This window comes from Ptiloglossa arizonensis, chromosome 6 (assembly GCF_051014685.1).
Source record: "Ptiloglossa arizonensis isolate GNS036 chromosome 6, iyPtiAriz1_principal, whole genome shotgun sequence".
Lineage (NCBI taxonomy): Eukaryota > Metazoa > Arthropoda > Insecta > Hymenoptera > Colletidae > Ptiloglossa > Ptiloglossa arizonensis.
In genome coordinates this window covers 26038226-26062363 of record NC_135053.1, presented here as the reverse complement: position 1 = coordinate 26062363, position 24138 = coordinate 26038226, and the positions used below count along the sequence as shown (strand labels likewise).

The window sequence follows — 24138 nt, the reverse complement described above, 5'->3', positions numbered from 1 at the left end:
TAAAACAGGACAAGAAAAAAAGCTACTCGTATTCGAAGTGAATTTATTGAAATGCATCAGGCTTGCATTTATACTCATACGTTCGGTAAAAATATTCAAATATTCATGCAAATAACAAATTTGTCAATGTCACAATACTCTATTTACGTGTATACTTTAAGAAACCATTAAAAATGCATAGCCAATTAGCTCGGTACTACCCACGACGAAGAATTATTGTTCATCGCGAGTAATATCGATTACCAGGTCCTGGTAATCTCTATTCACGAAAATGTCATTCTCCCGAAAGCCTTCAAGGCGACCTCTCGATTTTCGGCTGTTGTACCCTCCGCGGCCCAGCACGGTTATGAGTTACCAAGGGCTCGACCAGTGCCGACCAGTGATAGCCGGTGATCGATATTGGCGACCGGTCCCTAATTTCTTTCTTTATCGACTTGGGTGATTTAGTTGAATATAGAATCGCTATTCTTTAACGAAGGTGTCGCTTCGAGACCAATGATATCGTAAGAGGTCGGTATTTTAGATCGTGTAACACCAATTCCCCTAAAATGAAACATCTTTTGTATATCTCATCTGTACTAGAGTCACTCTGTACGATAGTGAACATCCTTGAATGCAGAATGCGCTACGAACCATTGACTTTTCACGAGGTCGGTAGTTCAGTTTGCGAGATACAAACTCCTATGGAACGGCCAGTTTATCCTCGTCGTCGGTTTTCTATCTTGTATCTCGTCTGTGGCGTAACATCGAGAAGACGCAAGCGCGTGCGCGATCAATAAATAGGCTAGTTCGGTCGAGGGCAGCAGAGCAGTAGCGTACGAACACGCGAGCAGTGCGGAGAGTGGTAGCGCGTTAATTGTTGTGTCGGGTGAGGCGTACGAAAACAACAGAGCACCCCTCCCCGGCGGACGACGGTGTAAAACGGGCTGCCAGCGGTGAGGCTGCAGAGCAGGCCGCTCGTCCAGCATGCAACCACCACCGAGAAAAGTAAGCCGACGAGACTGACATCCATCCAAACACATGTCATTTCTTTTCGTCTTTGATCGAAAGTGATTCTCTTTTTACTCGTCGCATCTTCGCTTTCAAAGAATTTGCAACCATTTGTTCGTTCTTTGCGCACGAATACGATAACTTATTCCCGAGATGATTTTTTCTGAAATTAGACTGGAATCTTGTACTTTGCCGTTCTAAAAGAGTTGAGTCGACCAATTTCTGAACAGTGAAAACGCAGTTTCTCATTAATCGAGAATCGGAACATATTAATTTCCAAAGACAGCCAGTGTTTCGAGTATCGCATCCTCGTGCAAACGTCCGAGGAACCGCGAGAGGATACTGCTTCTTCGCGTCTCGAGGAACGATCGAGATACGCGAATCTGGCCGCGAGTATCGATCTTCAGCGACGTCTCACAGAAAAATTGACGTAAATGCCGCTCGAACGCTGCCACGATGAGAAAATCGATGCGCACTTCGGGCCCTCGGTGCGAATCTATACCAAAAGCTGACCTCAAAATCCATGGAACAGGTCAAAGACCCGAGTTAATATCACGCCAGATCGAACCAACGAATGTGCATACATCGCATACGGTTGACCGCTTCCATCCTCTCCGCGATCTTTACCTTCGTGGTGTCAAAAGTGCGATTCCCTTTGCCTTCCCGACTGCATCAACGTTCCTTGAATCGATATCTCTCAAATTTCTGACCGTCTCCCTCGTTATATAATTGTACGATGTACCCACTGAAATCGATCTTGAATTTTGAATACAGAACAATTTTGGAGGCCATGTTCCTTCGGGAGAAAGTTTTGTACAAAGTTTCTGGTTTCGAGGAAAGAAAGGAGCGCAAGGAAATTCTGTCACTCGGATGCGCAAATTTTGCGGTCTTGATTTCTTTTTAGCTGCATTGTCAAATAAGAACGGCAATGAGATGCTTGGAACAGATGGATACAGAATTTTTGGAAATCTTCAACTAGTCGTGGTCTTCTCGTAGTATTGTGGTATTTAAAATGCGAGCCGGTAACGATTTCTTGTCAACGTTTAATGTTCCTAAACCTGTGTCGTACAACCCTCGTTAATGCTCGAACAGCATAATGCTCCTATCTTTGTCGAAAGAGATCAATTCTTTTACATCGCGATGTATTACTTATTCCCGTTTATGAAACTGCGTGCAACTTTTTTTCGTTAAAAAAGTTTCATATTCGGACATTTTACAGAAAGTAATCGTTTTTAAAATTTTCTCTATATTAAATAATTTTAATGCCCCGCAGAAATATGCTTTCCGCGTAGACGTTTGACACGTTCGAAATAATTTTCAATAAACACCAAATACTAGTGAATCTCGTATCTTGAAGTGAAACGTTTCGGTTAAAAAATAAACGCGTACGGTTTTTATAGCGTAGGACAGATAACTCTTTATAATGCAAAAAAGTATTATTTATTTGTTAATAGACGTTGCAAAAAATCCTCTTCTCTGGACGTAAAGCGACGTGACTCGAATAATGTCAACTTTACAGAAGAGAGAAAAAAAGGATATTACACTGTTGTAAAGATCCGAATAAAAACTTCCGTGGAGATCACTTCGTACGATATTTGTGAAAGTTACATAAGCCGTCGTTGTGAATATTCGCGTTAAATTCGCCATTTAACGAGAAATTTTTTCGAAACGTTTGTGACACTCTTTCCGTTGATAATCTGACACGTTTCCTATATAAAGATATAACCCGATAATGGAACTTTTTTTTATTCGCGTCACTTTTCTTACGGTAGAGACAAGGGTTGGGAGGCAGGATGCGGAGTACGAAGTATCAAATGTACCGTTATCGAATACGTACAAGAGTGATTGTAAACGCAACGACTCGAAACGATACCAATTTGAAGGGAATTGTGCATTCGCGATGCACGTTCGAAAAACCAGCCCAAGTTCTCGTAATTTTTCCGCCGCTTAGTTACACGCAGAACGGTGAGGCAAATCGATGAAACGGTCCGATGATTGTTCAGTCATTTCTCTTTCATCGAAGATAGCAACATTTCCTGACCTATTTATCAAGCTGCGGCAACCAGCCCTTGCGTCTCGCTCCACGACAATAAAGTTTCACAGTTAAAGATCAGGGGATTCCTGACCCACTTCCACTTGTCGAATGCTAGTCGCGCGATAAGAATCCAAAGAGACACCCACCCCGCGAGATACGTGAAAAGCGAACGCGTTCTCCGGGTCGTATCGAGCCCGAGGAACACGCCTCGACTCGCACGCTCGCACGCTCGCGAGTCCTTGCGCATCTATTCGCCGATGGCGCTATTTAGAAATTGTTCTTTGCGTCTCGGAGGCGATCTCGCGTTCACCGGTATCTTCTCCTCGCCGGGAATTCTAGTGAAAAATTCCCTCCGATACCTTAACGATCGGAAATTATTTGTTTGGCGAACACGACTGCTTTGCGCGAATCTCCAAAGACCTCTTTTTTTTCTTTTCTTCTTCTTTTTTTTTCACCGTTTTATTTCCTCGGCGCTAGGAAAGCTCGTTGGGCTCTCTGATCGATAAAGTGTTTTTTTAGAGTAATAAACGTCTTTGTCACGGCCCCGGCTATAAATTTTCTTTATCCGGAGCCTGGAATTCTTTGCTGTATCATGGTACTTTGTCGAGCGCACCTTGCGCGGCTTAAAAGCCTGGCCTTTCCGCCTCGTGGAGCCCAGACTTGAATTAAAACGAAATTACTTTCAGGGAGTAGTAACCAACGAAATTTTTACATCGATGAACGATCGCGAATAAAACTCCTCTCGAATCGATCAACGACGTATTTGTTTTTCGATAATACGTGCAAACCCAATGTAAAAAGAAAAATGTCAATTTTTCATTTCCGTCGAAATTGACGGGTAAGTACGATAAAAACTGACGAAACATTTTCTTCCTTCTTTGAGATTGTATCCTTCGTAACGACAGACGGGACGAAAAAACGATGAAAAATCGTTCGATTTTAAAGAGAATGGAAAAGATTTTGAATCTTTGAGCGATTACCCTTGATCGTTGCGTTCCTGGGACAACTTTTCGTGACTAGAAAAAAGAAAATGGATCGTGGTCTTACTCGATCGGAAACCAGCCTTTGAATACGATACATTCTCTGTCGGCAAATTAATTTCGTGCAACACCAAAGCCAACGAATAAGGAAAGATCACCGTGGATAAGAAAGATTGCACGGACGAACGTATTTGAAATTGCACTTGGATTGCGTACGCGTTGAAGCTGTTGCGCCGAATACAAATGGATCGAAGCACAAGCAAAATGGATTTGGTTGTTACTCGGGTAATTCTGTTATCGTGTTTGCCAAATCACCGGGAGGAGAGAGAAAAAAAAGGAAGCTTCGAAACGTGGAATCGTAGCTGACGACTCCGATGGTAATTTTGTCTCGTTTAACGATCCGCGTAACAATGCACGACGTTACGAGCGCGCACAGAGCGATTGCTTACGAGCGAGTTCTTAAATCGTGGAGGCATTCAAGAATGCAACGCTAGACCTTCAAAGAGCAATCGATAAGAGAGTAGCTGGAATTTTAAGCGATCGTACCAGCTGGGCTTGTCCCACGGTATTAATCGGTTAGCTAGTTAAATAGTAATACTAATTACAATGTGGAAGTTGAAACCGGGGTCCCTTGGAAGTCGAAAAGTGGGGTACATAAATTTACCTCCTCTTTTTGGGGCTGGTGCCACCCAAGGAGAGTGTGACCTTATTCTCGGAGGGTGGACGTGCTCGTCGCGAGTCGACTCGAACCTACGTGATGTAGAAACTAAAAAGGGTGAGATTCTTTCGGGAACGATTCGATCTGTCGGATCCTCTTACGCCTCTACGTCGGAGACTTGGTTCGAGTAGGCCTGCTCGACTCTCCTAAAGATTTCCTTCTCGTTCTACCGAGCTATACGATTTCCGAAGGTTCCTGCTTGCATATTCTGCAGCATCGTACATTATTCTCCATCTTTACACATCTAATGGCCACTTTTACGAACGCTTCTAGAGCTACCGACTATTCCTAGCTGTTATTTTTTAAATCTATACAGGTTCAATTTCTTCTAAATATCTTCGAATGTGCAACGATCGCGAAAAGAGAACGCTCGTCTCTACTATAATAATACATTAAACATCACGACGAGTGAAGCAAAGTTGTTCTACAGTTCGACGTAAAGAACGTACAACGAATCGAACTCGCACTCTACGACGAGGTTTAAATGTTAAGTAAAATACGTTACTTAATATCGCAATATCGGAAAACAATTTCAACCGTTCGGTCGATGTAGAAAGAAAAAAAAAACTAAACCGAGGTGACCGGTTTATTCGTTCTAACGGTACCGTTTAACTCGATCCTTTTTTGGTAATAATATTGGCAATTTAATCGCATCGGCGAGCAAAACTCGACGATGGCCGAGTTGTCGCTTTTTCTTGTCCAAGAGCTGATTTCGTTGAGTAAACAGCCCCCTCTGATTGTGCGATACCGGCTCCCGTTTCCTTCCGTAAAATCTTCTCTGGACTTGATCGACCGAGAAACTCTCTATACGACCTCCGGCTACTCGTAAGTCCTAGATTCGGGTAGTCCACCCTCCGTATTGACTTCGTTGAGCGTTAGAACAGAGTTCACGAGGTCAAAGCGAGCCCTGATGCGTAACGAAATCGCCGATGCATCCCGCTTGTGTACTGCAAAATTGAACTTGACTTCAAACAATGTCGCCGTTAATTAAAGCGCCACCCTTGTTACCTTCACTGTCCGGCAATTATTGCCGGCCACGCGCAAAAGACCAATAATCGAAGCGGAAAGAGAGCCAGTCGTTTATTTTGCATTCAGTAGAAGCTCTGCTTTCTTTCAAGAGCGCACTGCATGAAACAATTAAACGATCGCGCTTTTTAAACGATAGAGAGAAGGGCACCGTGTATCAGGAAAATAATGTATATTTAATACACGGGGGGTGAGTCGCGTAAAATGTTGGAAGATTTTTCCTCGGGAATTGTCAGGGACAGCGATACCTTTATTATAGATTTTACCGGAGTTTTTTTATGCGATAAAAATGATTCTTCCCTTGAAAGAAAGCGCTCCTGGTGCGTTTCATCCCGGTCTCCGATGGATTTTGCGCGCGGATGTTCTCTCACAGGGGAGCAATCACGAATCGACGAACACCGATTTTTGTCGAAACGTTTCTTTCTACAGAATAATTCTTATTCGAATTCATTTGTCTAAGTTGTCTTTGTCCGACCGAGTACATCGTCCACCTGAAAATTTGAAGACTGTTTCTTCGACCCCTCTGCGTCGAATATTTTTCAAAGTACCACTTTGTACAGAAGTTTTGTTCGAATCGCCGATTGTACCTCGAAGTTCATCCCTTATTAGCGGAGGATGTGTTTCGCTTCTGAATTAATTCTTTTGTAAGTTTCATTCGAGGAGGAAGGAATTTGCGCTCTTTCTAAGGTACGAAAAAGTAGGCCAAGTGTACCGTTGTAGCACGATTGTTTACTCAAACCGTGATTCTTCGCTCGCAGGGAAATTACGCAAAATTTCTGAAGAATGTGCACGCGGAACAGGCGGCAAAGTTGCAGGCGAAAAATCAGCACGAGTGCGACCTTTTGGAGGACATACGGTGAGTCTTGAACTTATGTAAAGGAGGATTAGATAAAAGCCCTTTGAACGTCTTAAGCGGGAATCATTTTGCGTCAGCGAATTTCCATTTCTTCGACGACCACACTTTCACTTTCGTCGGGCAGAGAGTTTCCCAATAATATTTATATTTTTCTTACGAACGATGCATCGAACGCGCTTACGAGAACCTTTTCCTTCTTCGTACGTTCGATCGGTTTTAATCTTTTTCTATTCGATTTCACTCGCGGTTACGAGTGCTTTAAAAAGTTAACGCCCCCTTGATAGAATACAAGCCAGAAATATTTATTCGATAAACAAGCTGTTTCGGTGAACATCAAATTCTGCTTTATCGTTCCCTTGTCGCGCAGTCAACATTCACCGCGAACTTTATTCTCTGTTTCACGGGTCGCAAACGAACTTTCGATTCGGAGATCGTAGTACGATGGAGTACGATCTGCTTTCGAAAACTTATGCGTCGATATTACCCTCCACCTGAACGTACACAACGCGAGTATTTTACGATGGAAATATATTTTTCAGCAACTTTACGATCAAAAAGTCTGCGATCGAAAAATCCTATTCCGAGGTAAGCCGGATATACCTGCGGCGATACGTAATTAATGCTCGTCGAACTTTTACGATCCACGTTTTGTTTCAGGCGCTCCTCAAAATATCTTCTGCCTACTTGAATAAAAAAATACCAAACATTCCAGACCTGAAAGTCGATGGCGGGGAAGAAAAATGGTACGTTTCGTTTCTCTGAATCGTAAAATGTCTTCTCGCGTTAAGGTACGAGATATTTCGATCGACACCCTTCTCCTCCTCTGGATAACTATTATTTTCAGGAATATGTGGAACGTTTGGCGAACCGTGCTGGAAGAAAATGAGAAACTCGCCAGAGCGCGGTTAGCAGCGGTGGAAGTTTTTCAACAACAAATCGCCGACGACGCGAAATGTTTAAAGATGCACAAACTCCAAATTTCTAAAAAGGTACGTTCGCGATGTTCGAACAATTTTCGTATCTCGTACGAACAGATAAAGATAGGAACCATTACGTATTTCTCCTTCCAGGCAATCGACCAATTAATGATAGTACAAAAAGAATTGCAATTGTGCGTGCAAGACGTAGACAAAACCAAAAAATTATACTTCGACGAAGAACATAGCGCTCACGATGTACGTGACAAAGCAAAAGATATCGAAGAAAAGTACGTACGTGGGCGAGCAACAGTTATTCTTACTTTCCTGATCGATCGAAAACATAATACTACATGACATTTGATCGTTTCCAGACTAAAGAAAAAGAAGGCATCCTTCTTTCAATCGATAACGTCGTTGCAAAAGAATAGCGCAAAGGTACGTATTTTTTTGATTGTTATAAATTTGATATCTTGTGATGGAATTATTAACGCGACGAGCATTTCCATTTAAAAACCGATACGGCTAGGTAAGCTCGAAACGCGATGCCTTGGAAGAGAAATCAACCGGAGCTCGAAACGATTATTTACTTAGTCTCGCCGCTGCGAATGCTCATCAAAATAGATATTTTGCAGTCGATTTACAAAACACTATGCAGGTAAATAGATTCCATCTTTCGTGATTCGTGTCTTCTGATCTCGCTTAGAGTGAATAAAAATACCTTTTCCTTCTTCCAACAGTATTTGGAACAAGGCGTTTACGATAAAGTGACAGAATATTTAACGCTAATGGGCCGTACAGAACTGTTGACCTGTCTAGCAACGCAAAATAGTTTCACAAAAATTCGCGATCAAGCGCAACAAGTAAGTAATTAAGAAATCTAACACCCGATACAATTATTATTGTATCGGGCGAATCACTGCGATTAAATACTAGGAAATTTGTAACCATTGATTTTACGCCTCGTCACGATCGCTTCTCGTATCTGTCTCAGCTCACCAGGGAATACAATATACAATGTTGCTGTTTATATTACCCTGTCTTAAAACAACATATACAATACGAATTCGAGCCTTGCGACCATGATCCGGTAGAGAGGTTTGTAGATAGCTACATATACATTGAGAACTTATAAATAGCAATTGAGGTGTAAATTGTTGATAATATTTTGTAAAACAAACTCGTTGCAGGATAACGGCTGATCACGCTGCCGCAGCTACACTCGGAAAGGAAGCTCGTCGCTGGGCAACAAGAATAGCGCGCGAAGTAAGCAGCATCCGAGAAAATAATAGGAAACTGCAGGTTCTCGTGCAACTCAAAGAGTCTGGACAAAAGGTTAACGTGTTACACGATTGATTAATCGAACGAATCCTTTCGCTTAAAAATAACTTGACGATAACGATTTTGCAGACCGATCCGAACGATCCGCAAGGTCCGGATTTAGACACGAAAATCGACGAACTGAAACACACGATACGACGCGCAGAGGTAAGATTTCTGGTGACACGCGAATCACGTGAATTCTCTTCCTTACACGTTTACTTGTTCATTAGACAGCAAAGCTAAAGGCTGAATCGAGAATAGAATGTCTTCGAAACGGTGGAGGTTTGTTATACGTTAACATATTCGAATGACATTAACGTAGTAATAAACGTAGTATCGCCGCTCAGAGGCGACAGTAGGCGACACTATTGCTTCCTTCTTGTTGTTTCTTTAGTGAATGTCGACGAATGGCTCCAGGAGGTTGAAACATTGACCGTACAGGAGATGCTGCGCTCGGCCAGCTCGCTCTCCGTCAGAACCGATGCGTCTGGAACGGCGGTACTTATTGTCTCGATCTAACTTTGGAAACCTCGATTCTTACACCGAGTGAAATACAGATACAGTGAACACCTCGAGCAGAGGCGGATCTACCGTAAAACTAATATTTGTTCTTTTTTAATTCAATCACTGTTCAACTACGCTAAAAGCGTAAAAAATAAATTTTTAATTTTCATTTGCCCTTGAAAAATGGTGCATATCGAAGAGAGAACTAACAGGAAGATAAATATATTTTCGTGACAGTAATGTTTACCGATCGTAAAATATTCAGAAATGGAAAGAGCTCTTCGAAGTAACTAGTTTCAAGCACCGATATGTCTAGATCCGCTACTGAACTTGAGAAACACCCCTTGTTCACGTAGGCCGCCAAATAAATGTTTCTAGTCGTTTGATTTGTTCAAATCCCTTAAAGCATTGTAGACGATATATAATCAACTGGCTGTTCAAGTTTAACCTGGCCTCACTGTTTTGTCTCTCTTCTACCTATTGTGTGTATAAGCGCTGATCTCTCGTAAAACATCGACCACTTAACGTTTTCATCGCGCAGGAACATCCATCATCGGACTCGTTCTACGATAGCGACGGAGATGGTGGAAGCGACTTGACGACCGTCGAGCGACCAGGTAGTGCGCGAAACGCTCCTCAACAAGAAGAGGAACCAACCGAGGAGAGACAAAGGCACGACAGCGAAGAGGTCGATGGTACGTCTATACAAACGTTGCGCTGCAAATACGAATATAAATATCCAAGCAATGGTGCAAGAATGTCATGTGTATACATTTATTCGACAGCTTTACTCGAGCAAGAGAAACAGCGAATAGAAGAACTTACCGTGGGTTGGGACGATCCGACGGCAGTAGATTGGGACAACGAGGAAAAAGACGAACAAGCTGAAATCCATGAATCATCCGAACAGCCTCCTGTGCAACCAGTATATAAATGCACCGCGCTCTATTCGTACAGAGTAAGAACCACCAGTTCTTAACATTGATGGACATGTACATAATGTTGTTGTTTTTCTTAATCAATCCACCGATGTAATTTTTATTTTTAGAATTTCGTACATTTAAAATCACTTGAATATTTCGATGATCAGATTGATCAAATGAAAAAACATTAAATAGCTAATTAAAAGTCTTTTTCGGAAATTAGGCACGCTTGTTGCAAACTACAATCGTTTCTTTTTTCTTTTATTATTCTTCTTTAACAGTGTAAATTGTACGTATTTGCTTTACGTTATAATATTTTTGATAATCGTTTGGGTAAATTTTGTCACAGGCCCAAAATCCAGACGAATTGTCCATTGTCGAGAGTGAGCAACTCGAAGTTGTTGGCGAGGGTGACGGTGACGGTTGGCTCCGGGCACGAAATTACCGAGGAGAAGAAGGTTTCGTTCCTCAGAATTATCTCGACGTCGAGAGGGAGCCTGAAATAACTTCGGGTCTCAGTTCTCAAGGACCAGGACTCGTTCAGCAAATATCTTTCTCCTCGGTAGATTATACGATCGACGATCACGATGCGGTCGATCCCGACGCTAATTTACAACCGACTGTTCCGGAAACTATTGTACAAAATCATATAGGAGGTAAGCTTACTGTTCTTTTCATTTATTTAGCTTTTGCAGTTTTCGAACATTCCAAAATGTCATGTAGAAATCTCGATATCTTTTTCAATCAGTTACATGGTATTTATTCGTTGAGAGCAACGAAGATTCAGGATCTACGCGTGTTATTTAACGTAGAGAGAACACGTTTTTCGAATGGTCGTTTTCTACTCGCCTTTGCGGGGCAAGAGTGAATCAAAAATGATAAAGAGAATACCTAACTCTCATCGTGTAGATTAAATTCAGGTCTCAATGAATACATACTATATTCCAAGACTGTGTACTTTGATTATAACAATATTAGAGCCTTGTTGTAAAAATTAATTTACCTTTTCAGAAACCGAACAATATTGTCTCGCCCTTTACGATTACGAAGCCACATGCGACGAAGAACTTAGCTTCTTCGAGGGTGATATTATAAAAGTTCTGAAAAAAAAACCACACGATGTCGACGATGGTTGGTGGGAGGGTGAATTACGCGGACAACGAGGATTATTCCCGTCTTTAATTGTGGAACCATGCGCTGCAGACGGTTCGCCTTTGACCCCGCAGGTTAAATTTGAATTAATACACAGATTTAAAGATATATTTAGCCTCTACACTTTTAACTTCCACAATGAAACGATTCTATTTGTCGTTGGTTATAGAAACGGCAAAATAAAATAGGATGATACATTATACAACAAACATTTTCCTATAAGAATGGGAGAAAAATCAAACTCGAAGAAGTATCCAATAATGTTTATTTGAAATGTCTTTCCAAATACGATACGTTCTTCCAGAACTGATCTTCTTTTCTCTCGTTTGTATCTATGGAATTGTAATTTTATAGATAAACGATATTGGGTTATATAATATTATGTATAATTTATCACAATTTAGATACGGATAATACAATTCTAAATATTTTACCTTACTTTTAACTTTTGTGATAAATGTAAAGTGTACGAATATACACGTTTACTTTAATGTTTCAATTTTCCTTATAATTTTTTTCTGACCGGTAGGAGAACGTGACGCCACCGAGCTCCGCACCACCCTTATTTACACCACCCGAGGTTACAGAATTCTTGTTGGAAGAGGAACTGGCACAAAGTCTCATAAATGGTAATGATCGCTCGTCAAAATTCCATTGTATCATAGAAACGGATCAACACAAAAATCTATTCTCAGCGCTCATTCTGTTTAACACAGAAACGCAAAGTGAAAAGCCTAATAACGTAAACACTGAACAACAAGATGGTTTCATAATAAATCTCTCCAAGGACCAAAAAAGTCAATATGGCTCGCAGTTCGATGCCAATAACGAGTCTGAAGGGCCTGGTATAGTAGGTAAGTAGAAATTGTCCACTAAGCGCATCAATATTAACATGTCGTATCTTTGTTGTATTATTTGCGTTAATGTTTAATCCGTATCTCGATTTACACATAAAACTGCCGCTTAGTTGTAGAAGTATCGGATGAATCGGAAACCAAGGTAAATGGGTGGTTGGTAGAAAATGATCAAACGAGCCGATCTCTCGTTGCATGCGTTAACCTGTTTGCACCGTATTTCCAGGCAGATGACGAAAAATCAAAACAACCGCAATCCTTGAACAATGACCAGTCTAACGACGATTTTGGGCTTGGTGTTACCCAAATAGTGATCACCGCAGCGACACCGATGGAAGAAGTCGAGCACCCGTTTCCAGGATTACAAGAAACCACCGACGATGCGATAAAATCCACGGAAAGCTCTGAAGGTGATGTGCCATCGAGCACAACAACCGCCGACATAAATGAAAGCGATTACAAAGAAACAACCGTAATACTGGACGAAAAAGAGGAGCAAGTCACAGAAACAACGGAAGACATTGAAGAGAAGTCAACGGTCGATGACTTACCAACGGACTCGGCACCATTCCCAGTTAGTAGCAGTTCCGGTAGCGAGGCAGACTCAACGTCCGGGCCGAGCACAGGAGATAATTCTCAATCAATACCGTCTCGTGGTACTGTGGTCGAAGTACAGGAAACGGAAACAGAGGACATCGAAATCGTACCAGAAAAGATGATGGTCGTGGGAGGAAGGGCAAGTATTCCAGATGAGTTACAACCCGACCAACTAGAGAAATTACAAAATCTGAAAGAATCGAATGCCTAGGATTGACTAGACCTCGGAGATCCCGATTATCCTGCCTTAACAAATAAACTGGCTCTTCCGAAAAATCATCAAAATAAGTTTCAGCATCTGCTGGAATTCTGGAAATCTCCAGAAGTTATCGGGAAGAAAGACTAACGGGAATCGAATAACGGGACGACTGGGCAAATTTTTATGTTAATACTATGTACACAACCTTTTTGCTAGATGATACTCTAGTGAACTAACTATTTAAAAGAAAGGTGTTGCGACTTTTGCAACGTATTTACAAGACGTTAATGTACAGAGTCATAAGGTAATAAAGAGAATTGTCGATACCTATAATAGATGAAAACTTTTAGTTGTTCGTGTACATTTTAAGAGAATTATAATGGTGTTGCATGTACGAAAAGAATTATCGTTTTTTATTTATCTTTCATAAATTTGTATGTCTTTTTTTTTACAAATTTTTTTTCACAATTTTATGAATTCCATGCATTATACATCCTTTACCCGGCTCCATGTTTATATGATTGAGAACTTTCCTGGCATAAATTTAAGGCTGCATCCTGAGAGCACCGTCTAATCTTATAACTTCTCCATTCAGCAGAGGATTTTCAACTATATGTTGTACCAACTGAGCATACTCATCCGGTTCACCCAATCTTTGTGGGAATGGTATAGTTTTTGCTAGAAATAAACGCACCTTTTCTGGCAATGCTTGTAGCATAGGCGTGTTGAATAATCCAGGCGCGATTGTTACAACACGTATACCATTTTTACTAAAATCGCGTGCTATTGGTAGAGTCATACCGACAATTGCAGCCTTACTAGCAGAATATGCTGCCTGACCCATTTGGCCATCGAAAGCTGCAACGCTTGCTGTGTTGACTATTACTCCACGTTGTCCATTCTTATCTGGTTCATTCTCAAACATGAGATTTGCAGCTAATCTAATGACATTAAATGTTCCAACAGTATTTATATTTAATACTTTCTGAAAATCAATTAAAGAGTGCGGCAAGCGTTTGTTAAAATTACACGTCTTATATGCAACAGCCACCCCTGCCGCATTCACTAAAACATCTAATTTAGAAAAATGTTTTGCTGTTGACATCAGTGCAGCCGTTACATCCTCTTCTGATGTTACCTATAAAAAAGCATGTCACTATATACATAAGTTGCTGTGAGTTTATTATCATAATAGATTTCTTTATAAAAACAAGTATGAAATTATAAATGATACACGACAGATATTTGATGAAAATAGCTGTCAAAAATACACTTTCAATGTCAATTCATAATGGTTACTAGTAGTATTAGTAGTATACATATAATCAGTTGCTCAATAAGTTTTATTGAACGACAAAACTTATTGAACAACCTAGTACATAGTATATTAAGACAAACGACAGTAACAATATTAATAATCACATATTGCTATTAAGATTAATAATAATTAATAATTCTATAGTACATATACTGTAACAAAAATATACATCTTTATACAGTTTAGAACTTTGTTTGATGCTTTTTTGTTTAGTACATTGCTAACACATAATCGCAAAACCTTCTTTCAGACTTATTTAACACTATTACTGCTATTACTACTACTAGTATCAATTTGTTAACACTTACATCCATTGGTACAAATAGAGTAGACTTTCCCATTTGCTCTGATATATGCTGTCCTTTTGAAACAGGTAAATCGGCAATAACAACTTTGGCACCTTGTTTGACAAACCTTTCCACAGTTCCAAGTCCTAATCCGGAAGCACCTCCGGTTATAAGAGCAACCAATCCCTAAAATATATGTCAATTATAGTGTTTGTTTATACATTTAATTTCATTCTAATGTATTAGTTATCTGTTAATAAATTTAACATCTTTGTGTAAACAAAGCTACTAATTTTTAAATAAATTATTTTTAGAGCATGTTCTATAATACATAAATAGTTACTATAATGCACTTTTGAATTATCTGAATGTTATACTTTTTTTTATAGAAAACTAAGGATCTGTATAGTATTTAAAGATAACAGAAGGCAAACTTGTGCAATTGTCTAACAACAACCATTTATATTTCAGCTTTTAAATTTTGTACTATAAAATGGCATAAAAATTAAGAAACAAAAACTCTTTTCACTGAAACAACTATTTAAATTTATTTTATTTACACAGAGGTTTATTAATCTTAATATAAATTTTACTAATGCCCTTTTATATCATGTTTTATTACGTAATGATAAATATAATAATAATATTAAAATAATACATTTCAAGTGTAATAACAGTACAATTAAGTAAAACTATAATTTTTCTATAATATTTTTATTAATGCAACAATGAATATACTAAATATTCTTAATTGCAATAAAATAGAACTTATGATGTAGAATGTTGTTTATCTATATATTAGTCACATAATCCACATGATAAATGACTAAATTAGAATATAATGTAATTGATAAAATACGTATTATCTAAGATCCTTCAATTTTTTAAATCTCTTTTTATAGTTTGTAATTATATTTATTTAATTCAACAATATTTTTGTATTACAGGATAGAAAATACTGTAACGAAACTATTCCACGAAACATCTGCTTTCGTCAATAGACGTAATTCATTTTAAATGGAAACATATTTTTCGCAAACATATGATATTAGGTATACATAATTAGTAAATTTGCGAAACAGTATATCGTACATTAAGACGTATGAATGCAGTAATGAACCAAAAAACTTTAAATATGTTTCTCTACTTTATAAGTTAATATTTACAATTATAATTTTATTCTACTTACAAGAAAAGAGAAAGAAAAAGAATACAAAACTTACCTTCATCATTTTGAGATGTTCGAAAGTAACTACACAGAAATGCACGGAATAAGAATAATTATTAGCAGATTAAGATAAAGAAGACGATGAAAATTTTATCAGCTATGGAACATCAGCTCTTGAATCAGAACGAAAGCAAGTAGGCATATGAATCAGCAAAATAATTGATCACTTAACTTATCGATATGAAATATTCAACCAAATAAGGATAAAAAAAAAAGGTCGTACGAAACAAGAACTGAGACGAAGAACGTCTGTAACTTGGTATTCCTTTTCTGCTAGAATTATACGTTCCAATTGGCTTGAAGTATCCGCCATTACATGGAACTTTAATTCGAAGACGTCTGCCATCTTTTTTTATATTTAAAATTGTATTTAGTTACCATTTTTACCATTTTAAAATAAATGGTACATTTTATTAACTTACCTACTTATATATTGGCACCTAATATATACATCGTAATAAATAAAAATTGGTTTTCTCTATATGTTTGTAAATTGCTGTATTATTTACTTGCTATTTGCTTATTAGTTTCTGCAAAGCTGTACACAAGTATTATTTTATTGTTACGTAATTTTTATTTCAAATTGTTTTTTCTTGGTTATAATTTTTAGTAAATGCATATACTACAATTCCTGACACCAATATACAATTTGAACAATTCATCGTTTCTCATATATTTCAATTTTAATTTTACCCAGAAAGTTGATTAATTCAATGATATTACATATATTTAGCACACATGCTTAATAATGTATATTTATGTAGTTAAAATTTATAGGTACTATACAACATACATATATGCAACACACATTGCACGGATATGCCACATGTATACATATCAGAGAGGGACAAAATTGTCATCTATATAAAAGTTTCGAATAACAAGAAGAAGATAAACAGCTTTAGGAATTATCGAATTAAATATTCCATAATAAGCAAATATAAGATTTACTGTTCAATCAAATAAACATCGCGAATAAATCGATATGCATACATACATACGTTGAGTTTATTCATCATCTTTTATTTAAATAAAACTTTACCCATCTCAGATGCATACATACTTTCATTCATGCATATAATAATGCGTGTAAATAATAAAATGTAATTTCAATTTGTTGTAAAATCTTTTATTGCTAGTTTGTACTTTGTAAAGTATAAGTATTGTAAAGGTGAATTATTGTATTGCTTTAAATAACATAAAGTAAATTGAAGAACTTTTCTTAAACTGTTTCAAGACACAGTATTGTTGTATTTATGTATATTTAAATAAAGTACATGTAAAGCTGAGAATCTCTGTTTAAAGAAATCCAAACTCTATCATAGATATAACCATAAGTAAACACAGAGCACAAACGTAAATGATATTTACAATTTCTAAAATATAAGTTTGTACTACATGTGTATATTTTTGGCAAAAATAATAATATGTGATTAATGTAATAAGAATTACTATTATTAATTGTAACTATAGTAAATCGGCATTTTAATATTCTCGTATTATTGGTTATGTTTTCTTAAATATACTGCTAAACTCTTAAAATACAGTCTTCTAACTTATAATGAACATCATACGACTGAATAGTCTTCTATGTAAAAACTTTTGTTATAGTAAATATTGTTGCAAAGAATATTCTACTAAATGTTTATCAGGTACATATTCATCTAAAATAGCTATTTTAAGAAAACAACACAAAATAGAAGATTTAATTTACGTTTGGAATTAAAATGAATGATTAACAACAATTGTGATCAATACACCTTTTTTTAGATTTTCCAACAATCTATAAGTGTGAAGACGTAGAATCTACATGGTACAATGTTTGGGAAAAAAATAAATACTTTGCTATCAAAGACAGTGAAAAAAAAGCATTCAAAATGCTTTTACCTCCTCCTAATATAACTGGAACATTGCATTTAGGACATGCCTTAACTGTTACAATTCAAGATGTTTTAGCAAGATGGTATTTCTCATTAATAATATTTCATTATTCAATTATTGTAATCAAGGTTACTCAAAATATTTAACATCTAGGTATAGAATGAAAGATTGTCCTGTTATATGGATACCAGGTTTAGATCATGCTGGAATTGCAACACAAATGGTGATAGAAAAATATCTATCTAAAACAAAAAATGTTACCAAATTTAATATAGGAAAAGAAGAATATCTTTCATTTATTTGGAAATGGAAGAATCAAAAGGAAACTGAGATAAAATCTCAATTGAAAGCTTTAGGTGCCAGTTTGGATTGGTCCAAAGAATATTTTACAATGAATAAGGTATTTCATAAAAAATCCCTGTATAAAAGTTATTTCAAAATTTTAAGACATAAATTATTCTTTTATAATACAAATTTTAGAATCATGAAAATGCTGTGATAGAAGCATTTATAACTCTTTACAATAAAAATATGCTGTATAGAAAAAAAGATTTAATTAATTGGTGTCCTACTTTGCACACTGCAATATCTGATATTGAAGTAGAAAATGTGTATATCACTGAGAGGACACAACTCCAAGTTCCAGGATATGAAAAAATGATTACATTTGGTGAAATAGCACATATAGCTTATCCAATCAAAGACACAAGTAATACTCATTATTGTAAATTTGTCATACTCTTTGTATTATTCATATTTTATAAAAACATATTTTTTTTTAGAAGATGAAATAATAGTTGCAACAACTAGACCAGAGACTGTTTTTGGTGATGTAGCAATTGCTGTTCATCCAGATGATGAAAGATATTCAAAATATATTGGTCAAAATGTTTGGCACGATTTAAGGCAAATCTATATACCCATTATTCCTGATCCTTTAGTTGATAAAACTGTTGGCACTGGTAAGTTACTGGTAAGCACTGGTATTTTATTAGTTCAAATAATAAATGATAATAAACTTCAGGAGCAGTCAAAATAACACCAGCACATGATCATTTAGATTATACAATTGCTACAAATCATCAGTTAGATATTATTCAAGTATTTGATGAATATGGAAACATAACAGATGCAGGAAATGATTTTAAGGTATAAAAATATTTAAGTTAAACAATTATATATTTTATAGTGGTTTTTAACTAAAATTAAAACTTGAAAATATTTTAGGGTCTTCCAAGATTTATTGCTCGGAAAAAAGTCTTAAATGAATTGAAGAATAGAGGTGTTTTAAGAAATATCAGTGATCATAAGATGTGCATACCAAGGTGTTCACGATCTCAAGATATTGTAGAATACTTTTTGAAAGAACAATGGTTTGTGAAGACCAAAAGTATGGCACAAAAAGCGCTAGATGCTGTGAAACAGGGTCATTTAAAAATAATTCCTACTATTCGTGAAGAATTATGGTATGAGAAATTGAATAACATTAGGTAATTAGAAAACTATATAAAATGTATAGAAAAGATTAATTACAATATCTGTTTTTTTATTATATTACCTTGTTAGAGATTGGTGTATTTCAAGACAACTATGGTGGGGTCATCGTATTCCAGCTTATTATATTATACTTGGAGACAAAATTGAATGGATAGTTGCCCGAACTGAAAACGATGCAAAGCTCATTGTAGAAAATAAGTATGGATATGGTATAAAAGTAGATCAAGATCAAGATGTGTTAGATACATGGTTTTCTTCTGCAATTATTCCTTTTGCTGTATTAGGGTGGCCAAAGGAGGTATAATATAATAACAATTAAGTAATGAATGAAATAATATTGTTATATTACATTAAAAACTTTATTTTTAGACAGAAGATTTGAAAAAGTATTATCCTTTAACATTAATGGAAACAGGGTATGATATAATGTTCTTCTGGGTTGCAAGAATGGTCATGCTCGGATTGGAGTTAACTAATCAGCTACCATTCAATGTAGAATTTTCTTATTCTTAAACATGTATTTAACAAAAAAATTATTTTCTTATAGTTTTTTAAAATTTGTTGGCACATAGGAGGTAGTTCTGCATGGCATTTTATGTGATGCTTATGGAAAGAAAATGTCTAAGACAGTTGGAAATATCATTTCACCTGAAAACGTCATCAATGGTATCACTATAAATGTAAGTGTTAATGGATGCATATATAAACGCATATTTTATGTTTATTAAATATTTTAATGTAACCAGGATCTAACTACACAAATCACAGAAAGTTATAATACTGGTATTCTTAATAAGACGAATTTCAAACGAATGTTGTCTGCAAATAAAAAAATATTCCCTGATGGAATACCACAATGTGGTGCAGATGCACTACGAATGACATTGTGTAGTTTCAATATTAAAAGTTAGTATACATTAATATATACAATATTTTAATAAACTTCTCAATGTGATAATGTGATAATTTCATTATAATTGATTACTTTTTAACTGCATAGATGAAAATATCAATTTTGATATAATGCAGTGTCGAGCAAATAAATTTTTTTGTAACAAAATTTGGCAAGCAAGCAAGTACATTTTACTTATGACAGGTGAAAAGCTATACCAAGAACCAAAAAATATATCAATTATTGATCGTTGGATTTTAAGTCAATTATCTTTAATGATTGATACAGTCAATGATGCATTTATGCAACAAGATTTTCACACAAGTATTGCATCGATAAAGCAATTCTTACATTATAAATTTTGTGACTTCTATTTGGTAAGATTATGGTAGAGAAATCCACTTTTATGTAATACATAATTTTCTTTACTTTGTTTAATGTCATTTAGGAAGCAACTAAATGGGGATTCAGAAATGAAAATTCAGATATTATTATGAGTCACACATACAGCTTAAGAACATGTTTAGAAGTTTCACTAAGAATACTTGCTCCCATAATGCCATATGTTGCTGATGACTTATACAAAAGATTATCGACTAAATTTTCCGAATTTTTATCAGTACCATCTTTAATGGAGGCACCATATCCGATGCCAGAACAGGTAAGGATAATTGGTTTACGTTTTAATAAATTTCAAAATTTAAAATTTGTATTTTGTTTGATTATTACAGTTTAACAAGTGGAAAGATAATACTATAGATAAAAATATACACAAAGTAGAAACAATGATATTTCAAATTAGACATATTATGAATAATGTTAGTAAAAAATTAAATCCAGAAGGTAAATATACATTTATATATATAGTAAAATATGTGCTATTGTTAAAGTATTAGAACGGAATTTTGCTTGCAGTTCATATTGTAACTAGTAACTCTGAAGATTTTAGTTTCTTTAATGAAACTATAAATTTAATTAAAGGTGGAAGTAAACTTAAGAATATTTCTATACACCCAAAACATAATTATACAGAAAGTGAAAACAGTGTACATTATCCCTTAATTCCTGATTGTACATTATTTATTATTATAAAGGTAAATTTTTTAATTATATTACATATTAATTTAGTTTTATACTAATTTTTATACACAATGTATGTGTTTTTCTCTTAGAATTCTTCAGTTTTGGAACAAGTACAGAAAATTTCACGTGAGAAATTGTCAAATAAGACAATAAAAATTCTTACGTAATTTTGATTAAAAGGTAAAATGTAATCCGTCTCAGTGAGAATAATCATATTTTATAATACAATACAGAATTAATTTTCATCAACATTCATAGGTTCAACTATAGAATTACTTTCATCTTCATCACTGCTGTCAGTGTTCTCATCGTCCGAACTCGAACTGCTCGATTCGAACCAAGTTTGCGAAGATAAATCATCTGCTATTATCGTTTTCCATTCATCTAATTTGCGACAATCTTAAAAAAAAGTAAATAAGACGATAAGAAGGTGTTATTTTATAAACTTTCATTATACATGTGTATGTAATGTACTCAACTATAACGATGTACATACCTAAACTATATAAATCATTGAGCGTATATTGTTGATTACCATTTTCAAACATGCCCCCATACAGATATAAAACATTGTGTTTCATAACAAGTCCAGGATTTATTCTTGGACATGGAACAAATATATGTTTGTGTGAATTTTCTTTGTTATGTAGAGTAGCTGTTGGTGTTGATCCTATGGTAACTGTAAATATTCCATCATCATCAGTAATTGTAGATTCAACAGAAGTAGAGGACGATTTTTGTATTTCATTGTCATTTTCATTTTCGTTCTCACTATTGTTTTCTTGGTCACCATCTTCTTTTAGTTTTCTTCTTCGATGCCGTGTAATTATATCTTTTTTTTCACATAGTATCGCTAAAATCAATCAAACAAGAACATGTATCAAACTTTTATAGCATCTAAGTAGTGTTTAAAAAAGAAGTGTTCTGTTGTAATTAAGGCACTTACCTGTCTTCCATTGTAACTTTTCTAAATCTAAAGCCATCAAATCATTATAAAATGTTCCATTGAGTTCTTCTTCATTATCTTCTTTGTCAAAAACACCACCAAATAGATATGCTAAATTTGATTGAACTAAAACAGCTGATATACCACATCGTGGTGATGGTTTATTTCCTGATTGCTTTATGGATACCCATTTCCACTTTAAACCACTTTCATCATTTTCTAAAATAATATTCTTAGTAATTTTCAAGATTGAAACATATGAAATAAATTACTTACTCTCAGGAGCCATTAGAAACATGTCATTATGAATAAAACCTTTATCAACATCTTTTTTCAATCTTTCCTTACTGTAGCCACCATATATAAGTATTTTGTTTTCATGTGTTGGCAGTATTATACATCCAGACCGTGGAAGCGGTGGAATACCTAAAATTTTTTGAAATATATTTATAATACATAGGTTTGCTTTAAAAATGTATTTTTCTATTCATCATAATTTTACCAGATAATTCAATTTTATGCCAAACATATGTATCAAGGTTAAATATATTCACATCATTGTAATATTTATAATCCCTTAAGTTATCATAAAATCCGCCAAAAATTATCAATTGTCTTTTTACATGTGTCATTCTGTGACCACTTCTAGCTGATGGTCCACCAGGAGATCTACAGAAGATAATGGAAATTAAATAATAGAAAATTTTTTGGGTCTAATTCTTAAAAGCTATATCCATACAAAATTTTTTCCCATCTTTTTTCACCAAGTCGATATACCCATAGATCTTTGTAATGGTAAAATTGTGATTCTGAAGGACTGGAAAATTCACCACCAAAGGCCCACAATTCTCCTTTATTTGTTGCTGTTGCTACTACTTGATGACCACAACGTGGAGGTGGAGCATTCGGTGCTTTTATAATGGTCCATTCATTTTTACTCAAGTTATATGAAAACATGTCTCCATAAACAACTGTCTAAACAAAAGTAAACTTATCACACTACTAAATAATTAAACTACTGATTAGTTAGATTAAGTTTTATTAATATTAATGAAACCTAATATTAACAATAAGAAAAATATATTTTAATTTACTGTGCGTCCATCGTGATATTCTCCACCAAGCATAATGAGCTCATCTTTAAAGGGATGAGGTGTTAAGGTGAAATTTACGCGTCGAGATGGTGGTGCTACTGTCTTTTCAATAACACGCTGTCTTTGAGCTTCTTCCTTTTCAATTTCAGCAATCACATGCTCTATATTATCCTAAAATTTATAAGAAAAGAAATCAATTAATCAATATCTTAATATTTATTTTTATTATTACAAATTTCTATTATGATTATAATAGAAACACGAATTGTATTTATACATTTTGCTAACCTCACCAAGTGCGGCCAATTCTTTTTTTTGTTTAGCATTTAATTTTTTTTCAGTTTTGATTGTTGTCTTTACGCTGCCACTAATTTTTTTCTTATTTTTATCCTTTTTACCCATATTAAGTAACAAACTTTTTAAAAATTACAGAGTGCTCTTTCAACGTTATCGACCTACGTGACTGTAGAAAATTTGCTTAAAAGAATATCTTTGACAGTGGTAAAGTAACTGATAGAAATCCTTCGTTTCTTTAAATAAATATAACAAAAACAAGATATTTGTTCTAGTTCTTAATATTCGCAAGTCATCAATTATATACACTTTTTAAACTTAATTATTATTATACTAATTACACTTTCTGATTGGAGAAAATATATTTTAAAATATTGAAAGGAACACATTTGTCTTGTGTATGTTTGTTATCATAAGTAATCAATTTTTTTTATTACAAAATATAAAATTATTAAATATCTTCATTCGTTAAAATTATTTTTATTTATTTTTTGTAAAGTATTTTTTAGAAAAAAATATACATTTTCATTAAAAGTTTTCTCAT

The 24138-nt window shown here is 35.3% G+C and overlaps 3 protein-coding genes across 9 annotated transcripts; 1 reads left to right on the top strand and 2 right to left on the bottom strand.

The window, feature by feature from the left end:
• Positions 1–722: 722 nt before the first annotated feature.
• Positions 723–21782, top strand: LOC143147759 (protein nervous wreck-like). Of its 4 annotated transcripts, XM_076313313.1 has the most exons (24): positions 723–987; positions 6508–6605; positions 7145–7190; positions 7263–7348; positions 7450–7594; positions 7676–7812; positions 7897–7960; positions 8052–8180; positions 8263–8385; positions 8517–8620; positions 8713–8857; positions 8933–9010; positions 9076–9127; positions 9240–9343; positions 9891–10044; positions 10135–10307; positions 10622–10928; positions 11284–11498; positions 11954–12053; positions 12141–12278; positions 12392–12423; positions 12505–13378; positions 15627–17078; positions 17678–17757. In XM_076313313.1, exons 1-22 carry the CDS (start codon positions 967–969, stop codon positions 13084–13086), a joined length of 3033 nt encoding a protein of 1010 aa, XP_076169428.1. In that variant the 5' UTR covers positions 723–966; the 3' UTR covers positions 13087–13378; positions 15627–17078; positions 17678–17757. The 4 variants fall into 4 exon arrangements, with proteins under 4 accessions (XP_076169428.1, XP_076169431.1, XP_076169430.1 ...); XM_076313316.1 differs by lacking the exons at positions 723–987; positions 6508–6605; positions 7145–7190; ... (18 more) ...; positions 12505–13378; positions 15627–17078 and adding exons at positions 17284–17559; positions 17942–18188; positions 18269–18497; ... (11 more) ...; positions 21350–21440; positions 21519–21782 and having other exon boundaries at positions 17678–17870; XM_076313315.1 differs by lacking the exons at positions 723–987; positions 6508–6605; positions 7145–7190; ... (18 more) ...; positions 12505–13378; positions 15627–17078 and adding exons at positions 17284–17559; positions 17942–18188; positions 18269–18497; ... (11 more) ...; positions 21350–21440; positions 21519–21782 and having other exon boundaries at positions 17678–17870.
• Positions 13460–16347, bottom strand: Scu (hydroxysteroid 17-beta dehydrogenase 10). Of its 4 annotated transcripts, none has more exons than XM_076313334.1 (4): positions 16330–16347; positions 15903–15931; positions 14701–14865; positions 13460–14212 (listed from the first exon to the last, which is right to left on the bottom strand). In XM_076313334.1, the coding sequence occupies exons 2-4, from the start codon at positions 15909–15911 to the stop codon at positions 13619–13621; spliced, it is 768 nt and encodes a 255-aa protein (XP_076169449.1). In that variant the 5' UTR covers positions 15912–15931; positions 16330–16347; the 3' UTR covers positions 13460–13618. The 4 variants fall into 4 exon arrangements, with proteins under 4 accessions (XP_076169449.1, XP_076169450.1, XP_076169452.1 ...); XM_076313335.1 differs by lacking the exon at positions 16330–16347 and adding an exon at positions 16080–16278; XM_076313337.1 differs by lacking the exon at positions 16330–16347 and adding an exon at positions 16131–16278.
• On the bottom strand, positions 21232–23983 carry LOC143147763 (kelch domain-containing protein 4). Its single transcript, XM_076313331.1, has 8 exons — positions 23589–23983; positions 23301–23471; positions 22946–23181; positions 22709–22875; positions 22483–22632; positions 22207–22425; positions 21757–22113; positions 21232–21659 (listed from the first exon to the last, which is right to left on the bottom strand). Exons 1-8 carry the CDS (start codon positions 23700–23702, stop codon positions 21496–21498), a joined length of 1578 nt encoding a protein of 525 aa, XP_076169446.1. The 5' UTR covers positions 23703–23983; the 3' UTR covers positions 21232–21495.
• Between the last annotated feature and the right edge of the window lie 155 nt (positions 23984–24138).

What these genes read in the sequence shown, in the direction of transcription:
- LOC143147763 (XM_076313331.1), bottom strand. Translation starts at nt 23,702, where the DNA reads ATGGGTAAAAAGGATAAAAATAAGAAAAAAATTAGTGGCAGCGTAAAG. An exon ending in AAAAGATGGGAAAAAATTTT is followed by an intron (nt 22,876 to 22,945) that starts GTATGGATATAG and finishes TATCTTCTGTAG; the next exon opens with ATCTCCTGGTGGACCATCAG. An exon ending in CAATGATTTATATAGTTTAG is followed by an intron (nt 21,660 to 21,756) that starts GTATGTACATCG and finishes CTTTTTTTTAAG; the next exon opens with ATTGTCGCAAATTAGATGAA.
- Scu (XM_076313334.1), bottom strand. An exon ending in CTCTATTTGTACCAATGGAT is followed by an intron (nt 14,213 to 14,700) that starts GTAAGTGTTAAC and finishes GCTTTTTTATAG; the next exon opens with GTAACATCAGAAGAGGATGT.
- LOC143147759 (XM_076313313.1), top strand. Translation starts at nt 967, where the DNA reads ATGCAACCACCACCGAGAAAA. An exon ending in GCAAAAGATATCGAAGAAAA is followed by an intron (nt 7,813 to 7,896) that starts GTACGTACGTGG and finishes GATCGTTTCCAG; the next exon opens with ACTAAAGAAAAAGAAGGCAT. An exon ending in ACACGATACGACGCGCAGAG is followed by an intron (nt 9,011 to 9,075) that starts GTAAGATTTCTG and finishes CTTGTTCATTAG; the next exon opens with ACAGCAAAGCTAAAGGCTGA.